At 29.3% G+C, this 12,394-nt stretch overlaps 1 protein-coding gene across 4 annotated transcripts in view; it reads right to left on the minus strand.

Annotated features, from left to right (window-relative positions):
* Positions 1–12,394, minus strand: part of LOC111625521 (conserved oligomeric Golgi complex subunit 1-like) — a 93,234-nt gene that overhangs the window by 17,619 nt on the left and 63,221 nt on the right. The window contains exons 27-30 of one of the 4 annotated variants that reach the window (XM_023368682.1): positions 8,145–8,330; positions 7,907–8,070; positions 2,792–2,844; positions 128–984 (exon numbers count right to left, since the gene is read on the minus strand). In XM_023368682.1, coding sequence (XP_023224450.1) covers positions 7,930–8,070; positions 8,145–8,330 — 327 coding nt within the window. In that variant the 3' untranslated portion in view covers positions 128–984; positions 2,792–2,844; positions 7,907–7,929. Of the gene's footprint in view, positions 1–127; positions 985–2,791; positions 2,845–7,906; positions 8,071–8,144; positions 8,331–12,394 lie in introns of those variants that run through there. The other 3 variants (XM_023368681.1, XM_023368684.1, XM_023368683.1) reach the window with 3 other exon arrangements.

Here is a 12,394-nt window from a genome sequence, read left to right on the forward strand (position 1 = left end):
TTTTAAAAATTCAGTAATATTTTCTTACTTTTTGAAATAATTGAATAAATTTTTGCATTATATATCTGCATAAATAATTATAAATACACCAATTTATTCAGAAGTTTATCATTGATAATTTCCCCTTTACTATAAAGATTAATATATCAGATTTTAAAAGAAAGCCCAATAAACTTTATTGGGTATAGTGCTGTAAAGCCAGTGTAACATTTCACATAATTTTAACAAAAATATAAACATGTATTTGCATTTTTAGTCATCTTGAATTAAGTTTTAATATAATAGAACTTATTACATCATCTTTTCTTTCTAAACTAACTTTTAAAAAAATTGAAGGTTTTCTTAGTGAATCATTCCATGCCAATAGTACAAATCTCTGCACTCAACCCTTGTCCAAGTTTGTTCAAAATTCACAGTAAGATAACTTATGGTCTCGAACTATGATCTACAAAATATTAGATCTGAATGTTTTGTGATTTCTGAAATAGAGACTTTGATATAGAGGTCACTCCACTCTTCTCCATGCACACATCATACAAATAATCAACTTTGTTGTCCTATTGTGCATCACTGAACTAAGCATACATTTTTAAATTTGGTGACCTAGGACAACATTTTGTTGTGAATTCAATGTGTTAGTCACATTCGGCCTAGCATAACTTTTCCATAAATTAGGAGTGAAAATTGATTTGGTACACCTGGATTCATACTTCAGCAACCTTATAACTCCTAAAACAAGCATGCCAATCTTATGTTGGTTTGACTGTTAATTATTCATATGGCTGTCATCACTCACATAAAACAAAAAATTTTGATCTTTCCAATTTGCAGAGATATGCTAAGTACCATAAAAATGCTCCATGGCTGATTGGTACCAATCTTGAAGGGTAAATATTTCCAATTGCGTTGTTTTGGATTTTTTATTGTTGGGATCATTAGAAAGTGCCCTTTATCAGAATCCATGTTTCCAATCTTTGGTTCATCCTAAGGGGAGAAAAATAACTTCAAAAAGTGGATATTTAGTACAGCAAATTGTGTTTTCTTGACAGTTAGAATTATAGAACATTATTATTCCTTACATTGATCCATGGTGTCTTTGTGACTACTAATTTAGTGAACTGGTAATATCATCATCAAGGAACCACAATTCCTCAAGATAATTGTTGGCTTGTCTTTGAAAACTGTCTAAATGCCTACTTATTAGTCTGCTCTTCATTTAAACAATCATTAGCAAATTACAATATATTCTTATCTTAGTAATGCACTAATGATATGTGATACTCACTTTCTGACTTAATTTTGATTCCAATAAATTGTGCACAGCATTTCATTCATTATATCTAATAAACAAAAATTGCCCGTAACCTTAAAAGTGGTTGATTCTTGTAAAGCATATTTATGTAATCAGAAAAACAAAGAAAGCAAGCAGCTCAAATATTTAATTCAAGAAAAAATAGATAATTGAGATTCTTAATTAGTTCTATAAACAGGACACAGAAGAAGATTGTCAGTATTAATCTGTATCTCATCTGAGACTGGTCAAGCATGGAGGTTTATACAGCTGGCATGGAATGACCATACATTATTTAATATAATCATATTATAATCTATCTTCTTTTTTTATTACAAGTGAAATAATAATAAAAAAATAATAGTACAATCATTACATTGTAAAATAGTTTTTATTCTATCTTTGGTGCCAATGTGATGAGTCTTAAATGTGTATCCTCTACCACAATAGCTAAGCAACATTCTTTTCTGGGAAATACTATAGTAAATGTTAGATAATCAGAATATTTAGCAAGTTATCTATCAAAACATTGATAATGGATAAAATTTAAATCTATAGCATTTTATTTCCACATATACTATTTTAAACTATATAAAGACTATTATAAACTACACAAAGACTACACAAGGCACCATATTTTTAATGCGTGCGTCATTTTTTTCATGTGGCTTGCATTACAGTTTGTGTATAAAATGCACTATTTAATATAATTATATTTATAATCTATCTTTTTTTTTCATACAAGTGGAATAGTAAAGAAAAACACAATCAGTACATTATAAAGATGATAGGCTATTATAAAATGTTTAAAAAATGTACAGATGATCTATCCATAACATGTTTTTTCTCACTATTGCTCTGAAAATATGAATTTGTGAAAATGACATATCCATATTTTTGGATGACCAATTATAATTATCAATGCATTTAAAAAATCAAGATCCTAGATTATTACATCTCTTAAATAATATCTGATGTATTTATATCTCCATTTTTCTTTACACATTGGATTACTGAATGGTAATCACAAAAAACAATTTCAATGAGATGATTATTGTTGACATCAAAGTTAGGAAAGTGCAATCTTCTATAAATTATATGGCCAAACAGTCAAAAATCACAAAATAAAAAAAAAATAGTAAAATTGTTCTAATAATCAAAGAGAAAAACAGTTTTGTTACTACATGAAATTTTGTTTCTGTATTCGGGGAAAATTTGAATTTTTTAATTTTCTCTCAGAGATAAAATTAAACTAATGAACTAGAAAAAATAATTGCATTCAAAGTTTTCGCAATAATTATTAAATAAATCAGTACTTGAAAATTTACAAATTGTTCAAGTTAATATTGACTGTTTTAATATAAATATTTGCCATATTCTACTGTACTGAACATTTTTATATGTAAAAGTAATTTCTAAAACTTAAAGTTTCTTATTTTATAAATATTTACATTTATTAAATTAAAATTTTTACAGTAATATTTTGTTTAACAAATTTACCCATATCAAAGATCTCTTTAAGAGTTCCCTTAGTTCGCCTTAATACTGCAAATCTGAAAATAACAATAAACTTTTTGCTTAGATAATATAATAATTCTTAAAAATCATATATTTACAAATAATCTCTATTAACTTTTCACATATAATTTCTCGTGATGACCAAGTTAAAACAGAATGATGGCATATACAAAATACACACAATGAAATCTGCTATTATGATAATTATAACTGATAAATATCACGAGTGTCAACAACTGCCTTTTGTGGCTTACAACATAGAAAGACACATTAAAAAAGCCTATTTACCTGAAGAAAATATAAACTATAACTGAAACTCTGATTACAATAAGTGTATTTTAATTTACATTTTGGGACATGCTAATTTTAATAACATTAGATGATGATAATATCTGTGAATGCAATAAGCAAGTGATTCTCAAACTTTTTGAGGAGATGATATCTTGTTTTTTAAAAAATCCTTGTTCCTCTACACTTTTCTTAAAAGTATATTAAACTATAATTCTCTTAGAGTGTATTTTATTCTAATAAAACTAAGGCTTTCTTACAGTTCTTCCTACAGTAAAACCTGTGTAAACTAGAATTGTATAGTACTGGACTATTTTTTCCATTTTGAATGGGTTTTAAGCATTATTTTTAAATCTTTAAACTATACCAGATAAATGTCACACAGTTATGTTCATTTTTTATAGTAAAATCACTTTAATGTATGTAAAAAATTTTGTTATTAGGTTTAATTTTAAATGATCCCAACTGAAGATGGAATACCTGAATGCATGAGTTGGGAACTATTTGACTGAAAAAAGTTTTCGTTGCATCAAAGAACTTGCACTAAGTAATCGAATACCTCTCAGATCCATACAAGCTCCCATCACAACAAAAGACAATTTGAGTACAAAAACTAGTCTAATTTGCTGCCTTCAGAAATTCTAATATTCTAATTATAATCACTAACTTTAATCTCTGCAAGAAAAATACTAATACTGTCTGTTGGCATTATTATTTATTTGAAATATTATTACAAATACTTTCAAAAATTACAGATTGTCTTCTTCAGGCATAGAATAATGAAATCTTAATGGAACCTTACAGTTTAAAAAATACATTAATGTGTTCCAAACAATAAATTTAAAATGCATTCCATTAGATGTGTCAATACATTTAAAAACATTAATATTAATAACAATAAACAAACCAGGAAAAAAATTTGTTAATTCTAAATTATACATTACTCATACATTTGTTTTTTTTTTCTGGTTTGTTTATTGTTATTAATATTAATGTTTTTAAATGTATTGACACATCTAATGGAATGCATTTTAAATTTATTGTTTGGAACACATTAATGTATTTTTTAAACTGTAAGGTTCCATTAAGATTTCATTATTCTATGCCTGAAGAAGACAATCTATAATTTTTGAAAGTACTTGTAAAAATATTTCAAGTAAAAAATAATAATGCTGATAAGACAGTATTAGTATTTTTCTTAAAGTTTTTGGCATTGCAAGAAGCAATTTCAAGCCTTTTAATTTCTAATTACCAACAATGTTAATCAACTTGTTCTCAAATACTCTATACTGGTTAGATGCTAATTGCTCCATATAAGGTAAACCAGCAACACTGTTACCTTATTCTCATTGTTTATTCTTGTAAATTTGATTGTCAGAATCTCATTCCAAGTTTTGAAAGTTCTCAATTCCTAAAAGTATTCAGTTCTGCCCTTGGTTAATTTGACTGACTAATACTAACAAAAACATTGCATCCATATGACCACTTATGTGACTTTTCCCCTCTAACATAGTTCAAAATTGTTCTTGGAATATAATTTCTCATGCTCTATGATGACATTATACCTAGAAGCAATTTACTTTATTTTTCTACACGTGGAATCTTAATTTTCCACTTTATCCAAGTTAAGTTACATTCTTTGTACCAAAAAAAATCTGCATTTGGACAGGTTTCAGGCCTATATTAAAATTTAATATAGAAAATCATTCCATTTAGGCAGGTTTCTGTCTTAAGTTGTATGACAAGTTTAACTGTATTATACAATTACAGTGGAATCTGTGTAAGATGACATCCTTGGGATCAAGATAAATGGTTGCTATACGAGAATACACACTTTATAACAAATAAACCCCAAGACACATTATTTTGTATGTTTTGTGAATTTATTTCTATTAATGTTGACTGACAGCTATGGTTTTATATAGCAGTATATACATTAATTGCATCAAAAACTGTATAAATTAAGATATCCTTTCTTTGAAGTTTTTCACTGTTGCATCATCTAGATCATTTGATTCTCCACACAATACCTTCTCTGAAATGGCATGTCTTTGCTTAAATGATTGAAGTGAGTCGTTTGATGCATCAATGTTCTGAATATGAACTTTCTCTGTGAATGTGAATGCTACTTCATTTAGCATTGAGCCAGACACATAAGCCTTCATGACATGCATTTGCCAAAACCATTTCAGAACAGCAGCATTTATCTCAAAATTTGCTTTCTTTCTTGCTTTTTTTCTTACTTTCTTTCTTACTTTCTTTCTTACTTTGAGCAGTTTCAAATTTCATTGTCCTAATAACATTTAAGGTATTCTGCCTTGCATTTATGAGTGTTGTTAACATGTTTTACTTTATCCTGAACTTTGCTGCTGCTTTTTGCTGACTATTGGATTCAAGAAATTTGATAACCCCAACTTTTTCTTTCAGAGAAAGCTCTCTGTATGGCTTGGTTTGAGCCATAATTGAAGTCTGCAGAACTGTAGATGAACAGATTTTAATCTCAGTAATGAACAAAACATACAAAACTACAGAATATACTTATATATGACAAATAAGAGAGAAACTCAGTATGGTAGAAAACAATGGGCTATTTCTGGAGTTTTCGTGGGAGGCAGAAGTTGGCCTGCAAGTAGAATTTATTATTACCCATACCACATGAGTCATCAGTAATCCAAAAACCCACAACCAACTAGCTTTTTTCTGTAAAGTGATCACTTCAATAGGTTACATTTCAGGAAAACCAGATCTAATAGTTGTCACATTATGCAATAAGCAGGTGTCACTACATAGAAAAAAAGTATCCCTAAAAGCTGTTGAGTAAATTAAGGCCAAATAAAATTGATCACTATAGGAAGGTAGTTGTATCGGCAGGTTCCACTGTATATTCCATGCAAACAAAAGTAAAATAGTGCAGAGAGATACTTACTGTTAAATGAAATCAAAATTTGATGATATACTGTATTGACTTTAATTAATGTAAGATGCACTTGTTTTCAGATTTTAGTATCTCTGAAAATAGGGTATGCCTTAGATTCAATGAAATGCGACATAATTACAGATCTCTAGTGTTGTCTGTCATATTTCTCTGTCACTATTTCTACTGCATCATTTTAATGATTTTATTAGACCAATTTTCATAACAGCAAATATCTAACAGGTTCACTTAGCTCAATCTCGTTAGTCTATTACAGTAAGGCCAAGACTCCACTAGTGTAAAAACGGGCATAAAAACCTTCACCATAAAAACTTTTAATCACGTGACCTATTTGTGTTTGCGTCTGGATTGCGGTGGAGGTCCGGCTAACGAAGTTTTTATGGCAACAGTACTATCGAAGTTATAAAGACAATGATTATATTCTACAAGTTTTTTCTGTACTATAATTACAAATGTAGTAAAAATAATATCTTTACTTTCATATATTAACTTTTATCATCGTATTATTAATTAAGATAATATACAGCACTTATTCAGCTTAGCTTTTTTCATTATATACTCCTCTAAATTGAAGGATTTTCCTTTGGCCGTCCATATCGCGTGATTTAGGCATCCACTATTATAATCGGGATACTTCTTGTCGTAGATACACGAATACTTTTGGATGTTTTCGATAAATCTTTCCAGATCTATTCTAGAGTAGCCACGAGGGAATGTACACAAAAGCTCGTTTTCCACCATTTTCACACCACGTCACAATGACCTAGATTTAACTGATTTCTGATTGGTGGATGGTACCGTTTAACAGCTGTATTCGCATCCAACATTGAACACTGTTCAACTCGCTTTTATGATGGTTTTACGACCTGCTCAAGCGTAAAATATCAGGGTCACGTGATTAAAAGCTTTTACAGCGAGGGGTTTTTATACCCTTTTTACCGTAGTGGAGTCTCGGCCTAATGTCATAAGTACTTGGATAAAAATTTCAGAAAAAGTTGTGAAGAAATGTTGTATTTCTGATGCTTTAAACCACACTTATGATGATTGTATATGGAAAGATGTGAGCAATAAATCCAGTGTTGATTCAGAAGAGCCAACATGGAAAGTGAAGTTTCTGACTTTGATACCATTTTTTATATACAGTGATATATAATTTATTTTACTCACAATAAATATCAAACAAATTTATGTCAACAGAATCAGTTCCGTAGACATAAATTTGTATTGAGTTGCCTATTTAAAAAATAAAAATCTACAGACAAGCATCTAGTAGAAATTAAATTGCATCTTATATTCAAGTAAATGTGAAAATAATAAATTTTAGTCATAACCACAATAATAGCTTACAAAGTAATTTTAATGAAATAAAATGGTCAGTGAGTGTTTTTAATGCTATACTGTACTGAAAAGTACAATATTGCATTAAAGACATATTAAGTATTGGAAATACAGGAGTTTTACTTTATTATAAACAGTAACATCAGTAATTTCTTTGTGTCCCTTATCAAGAGTTTCACACTCCATTATGAAAGCACATTCCACAATCTGAGAACCATTAGAATAAGCAGAATCTACTGTATGAATATTAATTAGTTTATGTCAAGTATTTGTTAATCAAAAGGGATTTACTTTCAATATATTTTAAATAAATTTATCATCATCAATGTCATATTTTTTTAAATAATTCATTTAGTTACTTTTATTTATTTGAATTTGTGGAGATGTGTATTTCGTTATATTGACTCATGTTTACTTAAAATATTCTGTTTTAACTATGTCAAAATTTAAATAATATTGCTAAATAAATGTACTTATTTTAGAAAAGTTATTATGCACTCAAATTTTAATAACCATTAAAATTATTATATACTTACATTTATAAATAACAAAATTAGATTTATTGCCCCCCAAACCAACTACTACTCATAGCAGTAACACGGTCATAAAACGATGCAGATTTAGTAACTGGCACATTGTTAGTACTGTTAGATAAATTTGGACTGGAGCTATGCATGCAGATACTTTTCAGAGGTGATAACTGAAAACAAATCAACTATGACTCAAGAACTCGAACACAATTATGAATATAATAATAATAATAATAATAATTACCTCACTTGCTTTTTCTATTGATACGGATTGCTGGACTTTTGTTACAATAGGAAGAAGTGAAAAACGTCCAGTTGTGGTTGATACCGGAAGCAAATTATGTAATTCCGAATGGGTTGATTGGGTGGACGATCGAGGACCACTCATAGGCACTACTATATCAATTGGAGTTAATAAACCTAATAATAACTGAAAAGCATATTTAAATTATAATTAATACATTCTCATATTACAAAATTTTTAATAAAGAAAGGAAGTTAAACATTAAAATCAAATAAATATACTGAATGATCCAAAAATAATGGTGAACCAAAAAATAAATAAATAATTCAATGATATTAGCATTGTAATAATAATACACAGCAACCATCTAATCAAGAACAAATTAAATAGTTTATATATTTCTTCACAAATAAATCAACAGCAGCAATGATCAAAAAGTCTTAATTTATTTCTGTTTTAATAGAGTATAAAACTTAGAACAAAACAAATTTCAGCACATTTGGACTTTTGTCCACTTCAGGCAATGCTTGCATCTTCACAGTAACAGGTTCCATAATCTATTAAAAATACAAACACTGTTTATCCAGATCCTGTTCATCTTAACTGGTTTAACCTCACCTGTGTTATTCCAGACATATATCAGGGTTGTGACCTTTGACCCGCTGGGTTAAACCCGATTCATCTCGTTACAGTATCGGTATGTTTTTTAATACTAGATGTCACTATGCATCATAATTTTTACATTAAAACAAACTTTCAAAATATAATTTTTTTTGTTTTTATATTTTTCAATATATATATTTTGTTTGTGCAAAATAAAATAATTTTTAACAATACAGTAGCCACGATTATTATTTGAAAAAAAAATTTTTTTTGTTAGGCTTAACATTGACAAAAATTCAACATGGATAGGTTAAATAATCATTTCTTTTTAAATTTTTGTAAAAAATTACTTTTTGCAATGTTTGTGAGATCATTGAATCATCATTTACAACCTTAATATGCACAGTACTGTTCCTATGTAGTAATATTACATTTGCAAGGATAAAAATTTATAACGAGTAATTTTTATGTTCCTATTTATAAAATATATGTAACTTTTGTTTCAAGTCAGTAAAGCATGTAAGTTTAATTTTCAAGTAAAACGGCAAGGCTGTATTTGGGACAAGACTATGTCTCAGACTCGCTACTAAGCTGGATCACTTTGAGCTCACGGCGGGTCTTGTTCTCATTCTTCAATCTTCTTTGGTGATGTGAGGATCCGATCCAGACTTTCAGTATGTTTATATCATTATCTCCTATCACCACATCGTAGCTATACTTTTGTTAAATAACTGTCAACTTTCGCACCTGAGAACAAAACATCTATTAAGTTCTCAGGCCTGACGACGACGCTTTCTCACCACCTCTTGACCTAATATTTCGATTTCAACAGTACAACAAAGTGCAGCAGTTGTTGCCCTGTCCTAGAAGAGATCAGTCACAAGCTCTGTATCTTTTTCCATGTGCGTTGTGCTTTTCACTGGATTAACTTTGTCGTCCATCAGACTTATTAAGTGCCTATTATCTGGATAGAAGTCAAACCAAAATACTTGACTGCCTAACTGGACACGTCGTCAAGAGCCTCAAGACCTACTAGCGAATCACTAAAACTCAAGGTATTTATTGCCACGTGTATTTACTGTAAAACTCTCTCTCTCTCAATATATTGTATGTCCTGTATGGCCTATAGTTACCAATTAAACAGTTGTTACTTTAACTCATCTCTGCATAAGTCACTTCCGGTCGTTGTCTCTCCCTCCATCCTGAATCTGTTTGCACGAGAACATAACGGTTTGTCTGTGTGTCCATAAAGACATGGTGTCAGTCAGTCTTAACAAAACTTCTCATTGCAATGTCGACCCTTCAGTCCCATGGTGCCAAAGGATAGGGAGGCCCTTCGGTATTGTCACTGGTTTTGTATTTGTATTGTATCACTGGTTTTGAGCCTGATTGTTCATACTTTGCTAGCCAACCACGAGGTTGTCCACGATGCATTTTCAGTGAAATTAACCTAGCCAATGTGAAATCCATTCAACAAACAAAGCGATAATAAATATAAATACGTCACACTAACCTTGTATAGCTTTACAGATAATACTTAGAATGTAACACTAACATTTTCGACCCATTTCTAGGGTTGTCTTCAGGTCTTCTATAATTTTTCCCCCCTCTGGTGCAATATGAATTTTATATGAGATTCCAATTTTTAAACGTTTCAATCTTCAATGCTTCTATCTTTCAAATTTTAAAAAATAAATTTTTGATGATAGAAGCATTGAGATTGGAATGTTTAAAAATCAGAATCAAACTCATATCACACTAGAAAAGAAAAAAAAATTATAGAACACCTGAAGACGACCCTAGAAATGGGTCGAAAATGTTAGTGTTACATTCTAAGTATTATCTGCAAAGTCATACAAGGTTATTATGACATATTTATATCTATCCAATGTCAAAATTTCTCTCAGTCACATGTCATCCTGGGTTGAACTTTTGTCAATGCCCAATGAAAATTTCCTGTTTTTAAAAAAAAATAATCATGGCTATTGTATCGTCTGAAATTTTTTATTTTGCACAAACAAAATATATATATATATATATTAAGAAATGTAAAAACAAAAAAAAATTATATTTTGGAAGTTAATTTTAATATAAAATTATAATGACTAGTGCCAGCTACAGGGTTCCTACTCAAATTCTTGTTTTGAATTCCCTGACTTTCCCTGACCAACTTTGTCCAAATTCCCTGACCCTCACATTTTTTAGTGTGGAATATCGACATAACAAAACAGCATTTACTGTGAAAATTGAGTACATCTAGCCCTCTTTTTGCATGGTTGATATACTTCAAAGACTGCACATTAAAAAAATACAGTACATACATCCTGTAGAAAAATGTTTGATAGAATCCACAACTTCAATGTAATGAAAAAATAAGCAATTTACAAACAAAACACAAGCTTTTTATTTTATCATCATTTATCATTATTATTTGTATGTAAATCTAGTAAATACAAGGTAACATAAAATCAACAAAAATTATTCTTTGATAAACAAATAGTACTGTACTGTGCTTAAAATGAACTCTTGATTTAGAAACACATAATTTTAAAATCAATCTTTCAACAAAAAGANTTTTCAAAGATTCATTTGTCAAAATTCAATTTCCCAACGTTTGCATTTACAACTTCCCAATGAGCAACACATGCACAAATCTCACACTAGTGCCTGTTCGTAGAAAGAGTGTCACCATTTTGTATTTTACTTTGACTAAGTTCTTGGTCCCTTGAGTACCTACAAGTCTGGATTTTTTTATGTGCGCATGATTTGGGCACCCAATACTCTGTACCAAATTGCAACTCCTGACATGTACTCTTTCATACCTCTAAGCTGGTAAGCCAGGACGGCACCACGATTTTATAAACAAGACATAATCTTGTCAAAAAGTATTTTCAGTATGGAATTTTAAACTTTTATTTTAATATCCCATTAATTTCAGTATCCAAATTTTTGTTTATCTAGATTGTTCCAGTTCGATTTGATCCAGATAAATGGGGTTTGACTGCAATTACATTGTTAAGGAATTAGAAGATAAAACAAAAAATTCATCACTATGAATTCTAAATACTCCAGTAAAGCAAATATTTCTAAGGTATTTCGAATTTGTAAAGTTTTATACATTTCTTTGTTTATTTCCTCCATTTTTACATAATCTTCAACAAATCTTAATTAGTAAACAATAAAAACAAATCAATGTAACCTTCTCCTGAAATATATTTGTCCAATTTGTGAAATTGGTTTGTGCATCAAAGTCAAGACTATTGAATCTTGGTATTTAGTGTTTCGTTTTTATTTTTATTTGAGTCAGAATTAAAGTTTTCTATCATTATACATAAGCAAATAGCTAATTGAATAATAGAAATACAACAATAATCATTCTATAACTTATTTTAATAATCTAATTCGATGGGTAATGTTTTTTAATCTAAAATTTTTTAATATTTTAACTTGCTTTCTGACTTGTATATCATTATAAAATTACCAGTATAGAGCCTTTCTATGCACTGAGAGTTTTATAACAATTCAAATTTGGAGGTTATGTAAAAATTATCTTTTCATGTAACTTCCAAATATGAAAGCAGCAAATGTAGAAATAAAATCATAAATTTCACTTTACACTTAGGTGACCAAACATAGTGATGTTGACA

Source organism: Centruroides sculpturatus, unplaced genomic scaffold, assembly GCF_000671375.1.
Source record: "Centruroides sculpturatus isolate CEXI.00-Female unplaced genomic scaffold, Cexi_2.0 scaffold105, whole genome shotgun sequence".
Lineage (NCBI taxonomy): Eukaryota > Metazoa > Arthropoda > Arachnida > Scorpiones > Buthidae > Centruroides > Centruroides sculpturatus.